General features: G+C 41.2%; 1 protein-coding gene across 2 annotated transcripts in view; it reads right to left on the reverse strand.

Annotated features, from left to right (window-relative positions):
• cdh5 (cadherin 5) overlaps positions 1-18178 on the reverse strand; it is a 62203-nt gene that overhangs the window by 18846 nt on the left and 25179 nt on the right. Inside the window, exons 2-8 of one of the 2 annotated variants that reach the window (XM_056395021.1) lie at positions 14172-15049; positions 4634-4864; positions 3999-4278; positions 3376-3498; positions 2997-3164; positions 2667-2848; positions 1-105 (exon numbers count right to left, since the gene is read on the reverse strand). In XM_056395021.1, the coding sequence (XP_056250996.1) occupies positions 1-105; positions 2667-2848; positions 2997-3164; positions 3376-3498; positions 3999-4278; positions 4634-4864 (1089 nt within the window). In that variant the 5' untranslated portion in view covers positions 14172-15049. Of the gene's footprint in view, positions 106-2666; positions 2849-2996; positions 3165-3375; positions 3499-3998; positions 4279-4633; positions 4865-14171; positions 15538-18178 lie in introns of those variants that run through there. The other variant, XM_056395020.1, reaches the window with a different exon arrangement.

Consider the following 18178-nt stretch of genomic DNA (forward strand, 5'->3'; position numbering starts at 1 on the left):
CTGGGCTGTGGTGACAGCACTTTTCGTGTTGTCAGCAGGAAGTATCAGCTTTTCTTTCACTTGAATGATGAAACTGTAGCTGCTCGTGGTCTCGAAATCCAGAGCCTGGGGAAAGAGGTGAATGGTAATTCAGTCCACAGCAAGTCATAAATCAACACTGATTACACCAGGATTTGATTTTAAATTGATCATAAACAACCAATTATGAGTTCTTCTCAATTTTGCACTTGCGCTATATTTACATGCACAAATATATTTGTTCAGTTTTGTGGCAACTTGCAAAGATGCATAAAGGGAGTTGAGCAAAAAGGGGTTTAAGAACAACTAAGACAGAAGACGACAGGTCTCCTTCAAACTATGCACAATGAGTGTTGTTTCATTATTATGAAGGCTGTCAACAAATCAGTGTGTTCAGTTGTAGGTTACAATATTTCAAACACTGGATTTCTAAGATATTTCATAGTTTCTAAAAGAGCCTTGAACTTGATTACACAAGTGACCTGCAAGGCTAATTTCTACCTCTCATTAACATGCACCTCATATTTATGCTGTCTACATCAGATGCAGCAAGGCTATATTTATACCACTTATTTAAAATGCTTCTGAAGTACACACTGAAATCCTGAACTTCTCTGCAGCACACTCACACAACATCACCTTCCCTCATTAACAAAATGTTTTTAATGTCTTACTATGACTTTAGTTACTGTAACAGTCTTGATGCCACTTCTTCTCCTCCACAGATACAAACTAATATTTTCCCTGTTTGGACTGAAGCTCAAGACTGTATTTATCCACATATCACCCTCCTGTTTTTGCAATAGGAACACATTGCATTTGCTCTTCATTTTTCTATGTGCTCTAATTCATCTCTATCATCCTCCTCGGTGCATTTACACCTGCGTGTGTTCGCTCAGGACAGCTGTTGATGCCAGGTGTAAAAAGGCTCTAAGTGTCACAACCCAGCTACAACAACCCGGTGAAACTCGTACTCTGGATTTAAGAGATACAGTAAAACGCCGGCTTTTTCCCTTCCATGTTAAATATGATACCGTAGCATGAAAATACTTCATTCCTTTCACTTCTTCAACATCTGCACAAATTGAGACTTGCGTAGTGGTACGGATACACTTTCATGTCAACGAATATGTGACAGCAAGCAGTGCTTACTGTCACATTTCTGCTGGGATTATCATTTCTTTCCACTGTATTAGAAATAGCCCACTGTTCAGTTAAATGTTTTTTTTTTTTTCTGGCGGACTGTTTTATCTGTGAATGGGAAACCACAGGTAGACAGGAATATTCTGTTAACTGGATTATTCATGGCAACAGGGATACTCAGACACAGGGTATCAAAGGCATGTGTAAACAGCTTAACAAGAATAAGACCTTAACCGTAGTGTGGCCGATAGCCGGCTTACTCTGTACATGTAAACACAGCCGGTGAGAAAGATGAGAGGGGCTGCAGAGCTGAGGGGCGAGTTGAGCAGAGAGGGAAGATTGTGGTGCGATTCAATTCCAGTCCAGCGTGGGTACAAGCTATTACAGAGCTCATTTCATTAGGAATACATTTCCAGCTGTCTGATGTCCTAAATACTTTATCTGAAGAGCACAAACCAGTCAAGTAAACCTGCTAACATCGCTGCAAGTATGAATATCTTTGCTAACCAGGAGGCCGAAGCTTTTGGATTTGAATTTGGTAAAAATACATAGCTGTCATCCTGCAAGAAAAATCTCACATTTGACTCCACAAATTTTCATTTTCTGATGTAACTGGAAGCCATCCAGCGGCAGAATGTGTAAAGAGCCACATCCAAGAAAAAACACCTTTGAAAATGTCAGTACATTAGAATTGACATTTAGCTATAATCCCGATGCTCTTCACTCTTGGATATTTATAATGTTAGCTTATTGTAATGATTGCACGTGAGCTTTCCATCAGTTTGGGGGCTGCAACATGAAAGTGTGACTATCAAAAACTACCTAACTCACCTTCAGTTAATGTTGCATTAGCTATAAAAATGAACTTTCCATGTGCTGGTTGTGGGAGACCCACATGTACCTCAGGGGGTAATTCTTCAATTGCCAAAAGACAGTAATTCAGCTAATTAAAAAAAGAAATGAACAGAACATGTGTTATGCCGATCTAGAGCATATTTAATGTCTCAAAAACCTACCAACCATTATAGCTGGAACATCTCCACACCAAGTGTTGTGACTGAGCGCATGTGAAAACTAGTTAGCAATAAGCTAACAGAAAGCTTAACGTCATTGATAAATGGTTAAAAGACACGAAGCCTAAATAAAAACAAGGATAACTATGTCTCGTATGAATTCACGTTCACTTCTTCTTTCTCCGCGGTGAACGCAATAATGCCATGACTCATTTTTCAATGAGGTGAAACGAAGAGGAACCTAAGCACATCTGAGACGGCTGTCGGAGCATGTTGAATAGAAAAAGGTTGGGAACCACTGCTCAACTCAGCATCACAAAATGCAGACAGCTAATATGGCAGCAAATTCACTTAAGGTAACAAAAAAGAAAAATCAAATCCAAGTGAATCAGTATCTCCACGTTCTTACCAAAAGCAAATTGCAAAAAAAAGACTTTAAAAACATTTTAGCCTTGAGATATCAGCTATTCATTCTCCACATGAACCACCTACATGTCTGAGCATGAGGTTGCCATCTTTGTTAGGGCTGAGCTCAGCACTGAACATCTTGTTGTTTTCTTTGGGGATGATGAAGATGGGCTCTTTGTTATGGATCTGATCTCTGTCCTCCAACTCCAGAGTGCCGATCTTCTCATTCACCTTGTGGTCCTCTGGAACCTGCAGTTCATACATCTCTGCAGAGGGAAATTACACATCAGGTTTAATGCTGAGACAGTTACACTAATTCTGTTAATATTGTGGAATCAACTGTGCTTTCAAAAATAAGAGCAAAATATCGTGGTTTTTTTTAATAAGCGTGTTTCAGATTTTCCTGTTCCTTACTTCGAGTGAAAGAAGCTTGGTTGTCATTGATGTCTGTGATGGTGATGGTGACAGAGGTGGTGGCCGTGCTGCCAGAGGCCATTCCTCTCATGTCCTGAGCTTTAACCACCACCACATACTGACTCTTAGTCTCCCGGTCCAGAGTGTTTATCTTGCAGCTGATTATACCTGCAGAGACAGAGAGAGAGAGAGAGAGAGAGAGAGAGAGAGAGAGAGAGAGAGAGAGAGGGGCAGGCAGACAGGGTGTTACCTCTGAGGTCAACTCTGACTCATATTCAAGTAAAAATAGCCTGTACATCTACAGCTCCCCCAAATTAACATGTTAAGGAGGAGAAATGAAACCATGTCGCTGCAGGATATGCGATCACGCTGAACCCACCTGTGTTTTTATCAATATCAAAGGCAGAAAGGTCTCCGTCCGGGGTCAAAGAATACTTGAGGTCTCCATTAGCAGTGGTGGGGTCATCAGCATCAGTCGCCTTCACCTCCACTACTTGAGTTCCTAGATAAACGGAGGAAGATAAATGTAGAAAATGATGAGCATCGCCAATAACACATCACGCTGCAGCATACAGTGTTCAAGAGGTTGATTGCTGTTTGGCTGATTGATGCATTATGATTATGTGCTAAGATTGTGTTATTTAAGTCACAACAAGCCTTTTTTTCCACAGAAAAAATGGCCTAATGATTGTGACATGTGTCAACATCATCTCTCATTTTTTCCATGACTTTTCACAGTCTAGCATATTTTTAATCTGAATTCTCACAGGATAGTAAATGTCAAAAAGAAACTTTTTTGTGCAAGAATTTGCTTCATTTATTATCTTTCTTTTTTTCCTAGTCTTCTCACAGAGCCTGAGCTGGTTGGAATACAGTGATGTTGTAGACACTGTAGTGATACAGGGCTACACAAATTTAATATAAAAAACAAGCTATAAGCAACCATCATTTTCAACCTGATAACAACCGCTGATTATTTTTCTAATCAGTTATTTTTCTCACCTATTGACGACCTCTCCGAAATGGATCCATTGAATGTTCTGGGGAAAACGGGGCTGTTGTCATTGATATCCGTCACCTGGACGACAAAGTGCCCAGAATCCTCTATCAGCTTGTTGTTCCCATCATACATTCTGGCAGTCAGGTTGTACAAATGCTTGTGTTCTCTGTCCAGAGCCCTGGTGACAAACAGGTCTCCCTTTTCATCCACTGTGAAGATGGAGTTCGCTCCTTCACCTTCTATTGTAAACTTTTTCACCCCCACCGCCTTGTTCGACTTCAGCTGCGAAAGAAAAAAAAAAAAAATTGAAATAAGAGATGACTGTGTGGAGTGAGGACTGAATTTATCATCAGACTTACAGCGAATTTCTACAAATAAACTGAGTATTCTAGTAAAAATCACTCAGATATTCATTAAAGAGTTGGTTAGCAACAAGTCAATGCCCCAGATTCTCGGCATGCCACAGCATCAAACTGAATGGAAGTGACAGAAATACCCTTTTGCCTTTCCCTCAGACAGCCATGGGAAGGAGATTATCAAACGCTTTAAGACTACACTGTAGAAGCTGGGCCCAGGAAGTGGACCAGAATCCTAAAGAGGATCCCACAGTGAGGTCAAAATGTTGATGTTAACTTACTTGTCCTATCTTGTAGGGTATGGGAGCAGGTTTTTCTTCTTCCACATAGAGAGAGTTCCAGATCCAGTCTCTCTTCTGCCTGATCAGGACAGGATGGGACTCCTTCTTCACAATCTCAACAGGGCCTCGTTTCTCCGCTTCCACCGCGGGAAGGCCAGAGTCTTCAGCAACGACGAGAGAGACGGAGAAGGCCATGAGCCCCGTGGTCCACAGCTGGAGCCAAGTCATCATCTGTGGCAGAAGTTATGGGGGAAATGGGGGCAAAAGAATGAGTAAGGGTCGGAGGAGGTAGAGGGGAAAACAGGAATAAGAGATGTAGGGGTGCAGAGAGGAAAATGGAGGGAGAGGAAATTAGAGAGGAGAGAGGGAACAGAAAAGAAGAGAGAGGAGATCACATTAAAACCCACTTATCAGCTGAGGACAGACCCCGTCACTGTGCCAGGGTGAGACTCAGAGTGAAGGCCAAGGACTCGCTGTCCCCTTACAGTCCGCCGCGGAGCTCGAGGTCTAGCTATCATTTAGGACCAGGGCTCTTAAACCTTTTCAGCCTGGGACCCAAATGAAACATTTAGCCTCTCATCATGGGACCTGGGCTGAAAGCATATCACTACTGTGGTCGTATGGGGATCTATTAAACATAGGCCTGTGACCCATTTTAGGTCCTGACCCACTGGTGTTGCATGAGAGAGAGAGAGAGACAAACAGAGACGGAGAGAGGAGCTGACATTAAAACCAAATAGGATGTCTGTCTTTATCAGCCATTAGAAAGGCCATTTTCCGTAAAGGGACTGTTTGACATTTTGAATTTTTGATTGCCGTTTTTCTTTCTTTCTTCTTTTTTTTTTTTCTTTTAATACAGCACATCAAATTGTGGGAAAAAAAAGAAAGCACATGGGTGTAACATAGTAAGGGCTTTGTAGCTGATACCAGTTCTTGATTCAAATCTGGGATAATGAGAGAAGAACGGGTCAGTTTTGTACATTAATTTTAAAGTCAAATACGATCATGCTCTGACAAACGATGGTAATACATCAAAGAAAACGCAGCCTCCTCTGTGTTTCATTAAGACAGCTCCATTTGCACAACAAGGGCCCCAATGCAGAAGACTCTGGCAAGGCCAATGCATATCAGTCGCGCTGCAAAAAAAATAAAACAAGTTGAATTTGGATCAACCTTTTTTTTTTTTTTTTTGGGTGACATTATGCAACATCATCTGGCAGCAGAATGAACTGTATTTCATAAGACAAAGAAGCAAACACACGTTCCTGGTAGATTACTTCATAAGACCTTGGGATCATCGAAATGGAGGATAAAACTATTTGTAATAAATCAGTTGCAAAACTCCACTTTGTAAAAAAACAAAAAAACTGCTGTTCAGGGATTTTTTTTTTTTGGCATCAGGGAAGGGTTCAAACCTCTGACCTGTATCTGCACTGCAGCTACACACACCCATCAGCACAACATTTGTTTAAGGCAGCACCGTTTTCCATCATGCAGACGAAGAGAAAATAAAGAAAAACCAAACTGCTACAGAAATAAATCAAATCACTGAACGATTTTGAAATTTAGATCTAACGATGGAGCCACAGGAAAAGTCACCCAAACTTCACGACGGAGATCAACTTTCACAGCAAAACCTTCCACCAGTCGTCATGTAACAAGATGTAAAAGTCAGGGTAACCAAAGTGATTAGGATTCATCCTCTGGGGACCATGAATGTCTGTGCCAATCCATTTTGTACATTTAGAAACGGCGCTAGAGGAAAGGTGAAATACATTTCACAACCGACATTTTACTCAACTGAACTTTCTCTATTATCACACGATTTTGGAATCGTAATCGAACTCAACACAAACGATGGCAGATCTAAAAACCAACCAACTCCAGCTTTAACAGCACTGCTCCATTTATTCAAACACAGCTGACTTCAAAGGCTGTGTCATGTGACCTCGCTACTTAAGGAATAGCTTCTCACCACATCGCTGGTGTATTACATCATGAACCACTGATCTGGTTTTGCGATGTAACACAAAATAATCCACAACATTCACTCTCCAGGCTCCACCAGTGTTAACTAACAAACACTAAATTATCCCGAAAACAAGGGAATAGAGTCAAAGAGTAAAGTGGAGATTTTGGTGGAATCCACCTTTAAATTAAAACCAATCTTCATCTGATTTATGGTTTTTGATTGATTACGAGTTGGAAGACGTTTCACCGTCTTGCATCAGCTGTTCCTGCCTGCGAGCTATTTTAGCACTACTTAACCAAAATAAAAATGTATAAGGTAACGTCCACAAATACCAGCAGGCGGGTAAACTTCAGCTTGTCCTCCCCGTTCTGTCTCTCTATCCCCCCCAGTCCCCCACCCCCACCCCCCACCAGGCTCTATCTAATAAAGCAGAAATGCCAGGGAAATAATCTTCAAAACATTTTAGTCTATATGTGCTCTGTACTCCAGTAGATATCTCGGCGCAGCCCTGTGCCATCCCAGTAGACAGATTAGTGCATCTTATTGTCTTCCAGCCATTAGCAGCAGGGAGGGAGAAGAGAGATTATGATGAGGGGATTATACTGGCACAAAGTCTTCTCCCTCTAATGGCCTAATCTCGTATTCTGCTGACCTCCCCTGACCTCTTCACACGGCTCCCCACAAATCAGCTCAAACAAAGACTCAACAGTGTTTTTTGGCCTTTGGTTCACATCCTTTTGTTTGGGTTTTATTTTTCCTCTTGTGTTTTTCTTTGTTTAGTTTCCTTTCAGGACTAAATTAATTCAAACAGAAGTGCGTCGTCCTTTATTGTAATTTACTGTGAATGGAAGAGTGAGGGTCTGTTATAGCACATGTGTGTTTCCAATAAATATTGACTTTTCTGACTGTAGATCCCCCCATATCTCTGTCCCCATAAACTGGTAATAAACACAAGCAATCACATGTAAATTAAAATTTAATACCAATGAGAAATTATTCTGCCTCCTAAATCTTTAATCTCACTTGCTACTAACCTTCCCTATGACTTTATTCTTACTCAATAACTTCAGCAGCAAGTGTTTGCCTCCCTCTGTGTTTCTATCTTCCATTCGTTTCATTATTTTCAATCAATACTCCTGGTATTCGTTGATTTCACTTGATGTATTGGGTTTGTTCTGAGCCTTTCCTGTTCTTGGACATTTTTACCTGCAGTCGACCACATTGTAAAGTCAAAATAACACTGATTCCAGTTATTGATCGACTTAACTATGAGTCTAAGAAAAAGATGTGTGAGGTGAACAGGAAGTGATTTATTTCAGATTCTTTGTATCTCCCATGATCGCCTATAAGTTCTTGTAAATAAAACCGATAAATCAAAGTCTTGGAAAATGCTGATTTGCGGGATCATATTCTTAAGTTGTCTTTGTTCTCCCATAATAAACTCACCTTCTCAAATAATTTCTCTTTAATGGTTTTTCTCTTTCTTTAATTCTTGGCACAGGTTGTGCATGTACTTGTATTTGACTTCATTCAGCTGTAAATTCTGTTTTACGTAATGTTTTTGAAGGTAACTTGAGTTCAGATAAGGTTAGTTTCGCTCTCATGCTGCTGACCGTTAGTGTGTTTTAGTGACTGAGTTCATTTGGTCTTTCCAAACATTTTTCAGACACTTAATCGTAACACAAGCACGTCACACTGAGACACTGACTTCTGTTGAAGAACAAACTTATTTCCTGACAGTTTCCTGCAGTGTCCTCTCATCACCCTGTGTAGTTTCTACTGTGTGTCAGCCCATATCCTTCCTCTCAACGTGTTCAGGACAAACAAAGTAATCGCACCCCGTGCTGCACATGTATGTTCTCACGCAGCCACTTCCAAAAAACATAGGCCTGCAGAAAAACCTCCTTAGATGACCTTCAAGAAAGAAAAACAAATCCAACAAGCAGAGTCTGTTATTTATATTCTCAGACCAATAATCATTTTGTGTTTTAAACAAACTAAGAAATGTTTTTATTCAAAACAAACATGCGATAATACAAACAGCACGGATGCATACAAAGCTTGGAAAACAACCCAAACTCATGCAAGTTGAGTTATCTAACATTTACTGAAGCTGTTTAACTGTATTTGACTCTTAAATAACTAGAATATGAAAATGTGTAAAATCTATGATTTGTAAATGCATGTGTTATAACTGGTTCACTCCCTTTAAGAAGACTGCTGGTATAACCAGTTCACTGGTACTGTATTGAATGAGAACAAAGGACGAGAGGTTTATCCATGTGAGGGGGCGGGAAGCATTTTTCAAAGGCAAAACTCAAACATTAATGGGATGTGATGGATAAACTCATGAATCAGTCATTTATTAGATCAGTACTTTAGAGTAAATGAGTGAAGCAAACACTTTAATTGGTTTACTGTCTGCGGTTGGACATCTTCTGTTTGTTTTAAGTTATACTGCTGCTCATGCTGTGTGGGTGGTTGGCCTAATCCAATTGAACATACAAGTATGTACATCATTACAAGGCAACTAACGACTGAACTGAGTTTAATATCAGTCGTGAGCTGGGTGGAGATTTTGGGGCCCCTGGGCACTGAACATTCATATTTCCAACCCACGACCTTGTCAACTTTGCTATGAAGATTTAATTTTTTGGCTTTAGCCTTACTGGGATATTACAGGAAAAAAAAATACATATATACACATATATGTATATCATTTAAATAAGACTGAATCAGCTGAGATACAGTTTGACTCAGAATCCAACTGGACATTTCCTCACCATCACAAATACAGTAACGTCTTACTCACACAAACACAAACACAGCATCCTATGTTTCAGTTCCACACATACGTGCTCAGTTATTTCTGTGATGACAAATCCACTGGGGGCATTTTCCCAAAAAGGGAATTTTTCAAAACAGCATTTCCTCCTTCAACAGCCAGCGTCTTACCCCTCCCCTTTTATCAGCAACAGGAAGTGCATACACAATAACTTCTGGGGTCTCTTAATGAGGGGTCATCATTAGTGAGTGGACACACCCTTCCTGGTATTCACTTGTGTTGCTGACTAAATGTCTGTCTCAGTTTCTGTCTCACTTTGGTTCTGTCTTCATTTTGTTCATCTGTTCTTTCCATCATTCCTTCTCTTTCTTTTTCTCTTTAATTGAATCTCTCAAGGTGAAAACTGCATCGTGTTTTTCACAGTCTATTTCTGTTTCCTGTTTATTATTCCTCTTTTTTCCTCCCTTTTCTCACCTTTTCTTCTTCACCTCTCCTCTTTTTCAGCCCTGTCACTCTCTCTACCTCACCTTAAAAGCAGATTTAACACCTTTGAAGGTGGTGCGGAAGATCAACACACTAATACACCCTGTTTCACAGCTGTTTTATAACTCTAGTTTATTTTTAAATCCTTTATTTGTTACTTTTAAATTAGTATATGCTTGAGTGTGTTCGAGAAGATTAGGTGTACATTAAAAGTTTAGTTTGTGTTTATAAACCCATCATTTCTATTAATTCTGGCAGTTGTGATGACTTTTTAAATTTTTTGTCTCAAGTGCAAAATGCATCGCGCACACAAATCTCACACACAGGATTATAAAATGTTATTTACGACATCATTTATCAAAGGCATCTTTCAGAGGTATGGAGAGTAAATAACATCCAGGAATATCTGTAATTACATCTGTACATTGTCCGCAGGCTAGAGAGTGTGTGAGTGTGACGGAGGAGCAGCAACAGACAGACGCAGAGATACAGTTGTCATTCTCCGGGATGTTTTGTGACTGGCAGACAAGTCTGACCTAGTTTCAATGTACCAAAGGCTAAAGCACAGAAACAAGTCAACAAGACTTCATAATCCCGGCGGTTGCTGAAGGGTCGGTGAAGTTCATGCGCAAGTCTTGTTGTGTGTTCTGTGTTTTAAAGACAGAAATACAATTCTTCCATGACGAATCTGTCTCTCCTTTAGTTCATCTGAGATCGTCTGTAAATCATTCATCATGTCTCGACACTTCATGGTGAACGTGTCCTCTGTCTTCAACAAAAGACACAAGCCTGGCTCCAGAACTCTAGATCGCTGCCACCACCTCCCGTTTTTAAGGGATCTGAATATGCCTGGTGTTGTTCTCACTGATTGGGGATAGAGGACGTTATTTTCCTCTGCCCAGACTGATGCGTGGATATAATTACAGAATTAAAAACGTGAAAAACGTTGACTGCTCCAAACAACCGCTACTGCAGCTTCTGTGTGGACTGACACTGATTTGTCGGTCTCTACTCAACAGAGCAAAATGAAAACTCCTTTGTCCCTTATCTTGATAAAATGGCGTATTGTTGTCCCACCAGTGCACAAGCCAAACGACGAGTGGCGTGTCAGTTGGTGAGTCTGTCCGTCTGCCTGTCCAACACTAAGCAAAATATCTTAATAACATCTGGTCTGATTACCACCATGATGTTTGTGGTGGACATTCTCACCTTTAAAATCTTGCTGAGGCTAAAATTTCCAGTTTTGCACAAGAAACTGCCCAAAGTTATATAATATATTGAGAACATTCATGCTCCCCATAGGATGAACTTTCTGGGCACTCCAGACCAAAACGTTAGAGATATCTCCAGGCTGGATTCCCTTTCAGTTTTTTTTAAAGGTTATCCAAGGTCCCCAGAGGATGGACCACGTTGAATTTGATGATCACATGACCTTTTTCCCTAGCACCACCTTTACCTGAACATTTTTACTTGAGCCCATGATAGCCTGCTGCATAATGGAACAGGGTGGCTGCCATAGCATTTGCTAATACTCTCCAGAGGAAGACCCTGTTGAAATGTGGTGATTTTTTTTCTTCTGCAGAGCTATCCTGGGGTCAAATTTGTAATTTATCCCTGTACCTGGCAAGGCTCCAAGAATAACAAAATCATGACTATGATGTTCTTTCTGTCCAACATTTTCTTATGAACACACCACCCCCTGTGAGCACCAGAGGAACTTCAGTCTTTAAATCTTCTTACATAAAAATGAGTCTCAACGTGGTGTCTTTGACACAGTTTAGCTTACTTTACTCTACTTTTACTACCCTAAAATCAAAGGGTTTGTTTGTTTGTGTGTACGTGGCACAGGAAGTGATTTCACAGCCTCAAATCTGTGATGTTCGACAGCTGAATAGCGTGGTGTGTGTCTGTTGTTGAGATTAAAACAGGTTTAATCACAGAGCAGCTTCTAACAATCTGTCTGCCAGCAAGTCACACCAGGAACCACTACACACACACACACACACACACACACACACGCACACGCACACACACACACACACACACACACACACACACACACACACACACACACACACACACACACACACACACACACACACACACACACACACACACACACACACACACACACACACACTTGGTGTCCTCACTGAAACTCTGTCATGTCACACAGGGTATTCATGTTCTGATTGGTGCTCAAGCGCTTTACAGTTAATTCTATTTTCTTTCACAATCAGACAAATCAGATTTTATCGCCATGAACCTGTTATGAATGATGTCGGCCAGCTTTAAATCTGACAGTAATGACCAACAGTCATCTGAAAATAATTTAAAGCCTAGCGTGTTTTCCACAGTGGTTTTGGCTCAGCTGTCAGCCCCTGTCTGCGCTGAAGGCTAAATTTACAGCTACAGCGCCTCAAATACTGAAAATTTTAAAAGGACCCCAACTATGGGAAAAGAGATTTTCTCGTCCATGTAGATCACGCCGAACGATCGGGTAATGAATGATCAAGTTGCGTATTCTTAAAGTTACGCAGATTATTTCTCATAAAACTACCCCTTTTGTTGCAGCCTCCATTTTCAACCAACAAATTACAACTGCTGAGGTGTTGATGAGCTCTCGTTAATAAAAACATGTTAAACTGTCCAAAAGATCAACTAACAGCATGTGAAAGACTTTGAATGCCACATATTGAACTGAGGTGGAGCTGTGGACCAATCATTGGCAATTCAAATAAATTCCTTATAAATGTTCTTATGCATTTACGCTTTTCATATTGTTTAATGTACTGCCATCTGATATACTTCATCTTATTCATTTCCCCGTTGATCCATTCCTTGAGGGTGGGATTTAAAAATACTGATGTGGAAAAAGAACATTTGTTCAAACACAAGGTGGTTTACAATGTAAAATGAAGAATAAAGGTCAGACAATAAAAATAAAACCGTAACTGGGTCTTTCAGTAGTAATCAGCGACTTCAGCTGAGCTAACATCGCCACAGCTGGACAGCTTGTCAACCACTCTGACATATATCTGAATGAATGGCTCTAATCATGAATCCTGTGTGTATATGTGTGTGTGTGTGTGTGTGTGTGTGTGTGTGTGTGTGGTGTGTGTGTGTGTGTGTGTGTGTGTGTGTGCGTGGGAGGGCGAAGTCTCCCAGATGGCACCCAAAGGATTTTCCCTGATAGTTCCCTCTCCAGGAATTAGACCACTGGGTTTAGTTGCATCAACGGCTTTCGATGTAACAACCAAATCAAATCACCTCTGTCCCTCAGGGGCCATGGATCCAGATCCTCAGAGAAAAATCCACCACTACCCAGAAACAAGTCTCACATTCACATGGTAGACAAAATAACAGAAACACTTCCAGCGAAACTATAGCAGCAACTACGAACATCAGAAATGACATGAATAAGCTCTAATAACAGGCTCCCAACAGAAAATGTCTTTAGAAAAAGGTACTTGTATTAAGATCATACTGTGAGGTATCATTCTGTCTACCCCTTTATCTACTGTTTGGCATAAATTGTTAATTGTTAAATTAATTGTATATGTATTGCCGGGGAGTCTTCAGCTGACAAAATGACACCAGTCAACTGACAAGATTTTCACCACTTTGGAAATATTAAATGTGCATCATCAATACTTTACAGCCACCAACGTGACATCAACTTGACAGTCCCTGCAAAAGTGTTTTTTTATGTTAAGCCCGTCAAAGTGAACAGCTGAAGACCTCCTGGTGGATTTAGTCTGCTTTTAAATTCCTCTCCCCCACCCCCCCCACCCCGCTCTGTCCACAGATCATCCTGTATCGTCTTAATGGTCACAGCCGACGGTCTTCAGGAATGACAGTCCAGCCTCTGGGGGGTAACAGCGCTCAATTACAGCATTCAATTCTACACCGAGCTGTCCGAGATCATTGGCATAACATATGTGAACAATGACGGGGGCCGACAGCCTGTCCTTAAAGGGGCTATAACCAATCATTTCAAGTTATTTCTGTGCCTTCTTCGAGACAGTTTGACCGGTATTCATGAGCGTTTCACCCTGGAGTGACTGGGAATGCAGCCACGAGCGTTCTCAAGGGATCTGGGTTACATTTTCTGGATACGCTGTTGTACACTGCTTTTCAGTCAGGAGGGGATGTATATTCACTCTCCCATTTGATGAATGGGAAAGCTCTTAGCACCTTACGCACATCCTGGCAAACACACACACATGCAACACACCCGTGCAATCAGTCTGTCTCTTCAAATATTCCCAACTCTAAGATAAAAACAGAAAACTTACCACAGAGATGAAGAGTCCGACCCAAGTAGAGCCGTAACTGGTGATCAGACCTTTGTTTTGACCCAAAATGAAGCTCAAATCCTTCAAGGTCCTCCTCAGTCAGACTGTACTAATTTGTCAGGCTGTGGTAGAAATTAGTGGCTGGTTGGTGGTCGTAAGCTCAGCAGAGGGTAAAACCACCTCCTGATTCAACTGTGCCTTCTTCTTCACCCTTACGCTCTCTCCTGTCTGTCAGCTGGACAGCAGCAGGTGTCGTTGTACAGGCAGGGATTTCTCTCTTTCTCTCTCAGCCCGATTTTCCACCAGGTTTTTTGTACAAATCCTTTTCTGGACTGTGGAACCAGATAATAAAAGAGTCAGTGACGATGATGTTATCAGGTGATGTCTCTTGATTGAAGATGTATCCCAGAGCTGGATTTCCAAAGACAGACTGACGGACTCTCAGGGAGCCAAAACAAATTTAAGACTAAAAAACAGAGTTCACTCAGCAGATAATCACTGAGATATTACTCTGTTGTGGAAATCTCACCACTCTCTTTCTTTATGTAGTTTTTTCTCAAAGAGGTAAAAAACTCCAGTCACTCCAACTCTGGACTTTTTTTTACCCTAAATGTCGTCGTGTTTTTCCTCCTCAGGTTGTCGAGGTTTTTTTCCTCAGGTGAGACTCCAACAGGTCTCACTCCTTTTTCTTCCCGTCACCTCTGATGTGGTTTTCTCATCCAGTGGTCAAAAGTGTTGAACCGCAGCTGTGCAACCGCAGCCCTCTCTCACACAGGTCACTGCCCACTTCCTCTTCCTGTTATTGTTGTCAGCTTTTCTTTTTCTTTTTTTTTTTTTTTTTTTTGCTGGTGCTCCCTGCTACCACTCCTTTTCCTGTCCTGGTGGGGAAAACAGAGAGAGACAAAGGTATGGAGAGGTGTGGGGATTGGTGGAAAGACGGAGAACAGAAAAGAGGCAGAGAGGCAGAGAGGGAGCGCGTGTGTCAAAACAGCTCAAAGACGCTCGGAGAGGCAGAGAAAGCAGCCGGCTCATGTTCATGAAGCAGATGGAGTGAGTGTGTGAGAGAGAGGAAGGGAGGGAGGGTGATGGAGAGTAAGGTGAGAGAGGCGTTACTTCTCAGTCCTTCTCAGGGAGAGAGGGGGAAGAGACGGAGAGTGTGTGTGGGGGGGTGGGGGGGATTTATTATTCATGTGTGTGAGATAAGGATTAAGTTAAACAGGTTATTGGGGATAATCCTCAGAGATTTCCCCACATGAGGCTAGTAAATATTTCAGAGGGCTGACTTTGGTGGGTGAGTGTGTGTGTGAGTGTTTCTGACAGAGAGATCTTGTCTAAGCCGGTAAATGAGATGAGAGGGGCGCCCCGCCACACACACTCTCTCTCACACACCCACACACACACACTCCATCCATTTCACCCCCCCCCCCCGGTCATCAGTAATTTGCTGAATTGGACAGGAAAGCCGACTGTGTGTTTTTACATGAAACCTCTCCTGTGGCAAAAGCAGTCCTGTCTTTCTTTTTCACTTCTCTCTCTCTCTCTCTCTCTCTCTCTCTCTCTCTCTCTGTCGTTCTTCTCCCTCTCTGTCGTTCTTCTCCCTCTCTGTTTGCTCGCGCTCTCGTTATTTGCAGTTTCAGTTCAGCTCTACACACAATATTTTCATTAGAGCTGCGAGCAGTATTGCCATACATCGGCATGACAAAAATCAACATTTACTTTGAATCCCCTTGTAGTAGTAGCTGTGTATGTGATTTCTCTCTCTCTGTCTCTTAGTAGTATGATTGGTCAAAGCCTCTGCGTTAAATTGATCCATTTGAGCTTTTTCTGATCAGTCGCCTCTATGGCTAATAAAAGGTTTAGGCCAATAAAATTACCTGCTCAAAGGTAACCTGTGGAGTTATTGACCACTTGTAGCCTGTGGAGTAATGCTTTTATGAGTTTGTTTAGTTCATGCACATGTAAAATCATCAAAAGCTGGCGGCGCAAACAGGGCAACAAACATAGCAGGGTGCAAAACAAAAACAGTGAAGAAGAAAAACTGCTGCATGCAGGTTTTAAAATATTCTAAAAAAAAAAAAAAAAAAAAAAAAAAATCAGCTTTGCAAATGTTCTATAAGTAGCTCAGCACATTTGTTCGACATCATGGACACACAGTTTGAGTTTTGGTAAGAGTAATTTTTGTTGGTTTTGGTTTACAAGAAAACTCCACAGGTTAGAGTACACAGAGAGAAGTGTGGTCATGGTAACAAGAAACCAGTGTTTACTTTTGGCTGGAAACGCGACATGACAAGCATTCTCCCATGTCAAAGTCACATGCTGTGTTCACCCAGTCACCCGCCCTGACCTCCTCCACAACACCTTGTTTAGAGTGACGTTAGCGCTGTATGGAGCGCAGTGGGGGAAGCTAATGCACAGCGCTCCAGTCGGCCAATAAAAAAAAACATGTGCAAGCACATTTCTTTATGATGTAAACGCCATAGTTTTAGTTCACCTCACAACCCTCAAGAGAAAAATGGAAGACAAATGTTTCTCTGTGTGCGTGTGTGTGTGTGTGCGCATGCATTCAAATAAGGCAGGAATAGTCTGTGATTTAAGCATCTGAATTTATATTATGTTTAATAAGTCTTGCACATGTTACTTAATGTAAACTGCTTTGTGATTATTATTAATTTTTGAAAAACGTGCCTATAAATCTACTTAAAATTTAGTGAAATTTGATTGAACTGAGCAGCGACAGTAATGTGTGTATGTGGAGAAAAAGAACAAGATGGGGGAAATGAAAAAAGAGAGTTTGTCCTCATGTCGGCTGTCTTGTATGAGAGTGATGGTTGTCTCGCTAACAAACAAACAAAACGTCACACACAGATGATGGAAACTCTCCTGTTTATGCGTCTCTTTTCCTTTACCCCTCTGTGTCTCTCTGTCATTCTGTCTTTTCAAAAAAAATAAAAAAAATAAAAATAAAAAATCCTCATGCTCTTGGCCTACTTTTCTAAAAGACACTTTGGCACTAAAAATTGCATCCTCGCTCCACTCATGACATGTAAGGAAACGGGTGATATTCCCCCACTGGTGGTTTGACTGGAAGAAGACCGCTGGGAGCCGAACATCAAGAACTGGAGGACTGACAGAGAGACAGAGGAAGAAGAAGAAGAGAGAGAGAGAGAGAGAGGGAGAGAGGGAGGAGAGAGAGAGGCAAATGTCTAACATGACAGATTTTTTTCAATAGTGATATATCTGCCTAAAGGATCCCCTTTTCATCACACTACAATGCTTCTGCCATAAACATATTCGGTGGGTAGACAAACTAACATAAAGTACTCAGATCACCACAGAAAACACTTCTACAGAGGAGAGTCATACTGGGATGAAGATCTGTTAGTTTTCTCGTGTCGCTCTGAAAACCCAGAAATCACATGACAGACCGGTTTAAATCTAACGCTGCTAACTAGCATTTAAACCACTGAAACCAGGCTTTCTATCAGTGTGAGGTCCGTCAGAGCTGAAGTCCACAAGCTTCACCTGAGGGAGTGTCCAACTAGTGTTTAGTTTATTTTGAATTGTTTAACACAAAGAAGCAGTTATAATTAAAATTTTGTCTTTTTGTGAAAGATACATTTTTATTAAAGATAAAACCTGGTCTTAGTTTTTTCTTTTGTGGAGCTGGTGTTTAAAGAAGAAGGTCAACTGAACAGACCCACTTTTATTTGGAGTATGAGTAGGTGGGCACTCAGAATTAATTGGACAGTGATTCATGAAATGTTATTTGGTTTATTACTGACTGAAATTCTTTTTTTGTTAATTTAAATTTGTCGCTACGGTACTTAACAAATAAATTAGGTGTTTTTTCAGTCTAGTCCTGACTGGTTTAAACTGGGAAGGCAGATATGAGTACAGTGGTGTGGGGTGTAGATATGCAAAAACAGGACTAGTTTGAAGAGCAGCAGTAACACGGTGATGAGTTGACCCTAATTTGTTGCCATACTGGAAACTGTTTCCCCCTTTCT

The sequence above is a fragment of the Seriola aureovittata genome, chromosome 14 (genome assembly GCF_021018895.1).
Source record: "Seriola aureovittata isolate HTS-2021-v1 ecotype China chromosome 14, ASM2101889v1, whole genome shotgun sequence".
NCBI lineage: Eukaryota > Metazoa > Chordata > Actinopteri > Carangiformes > Carangidae > Seriola > Seriola aureovittata.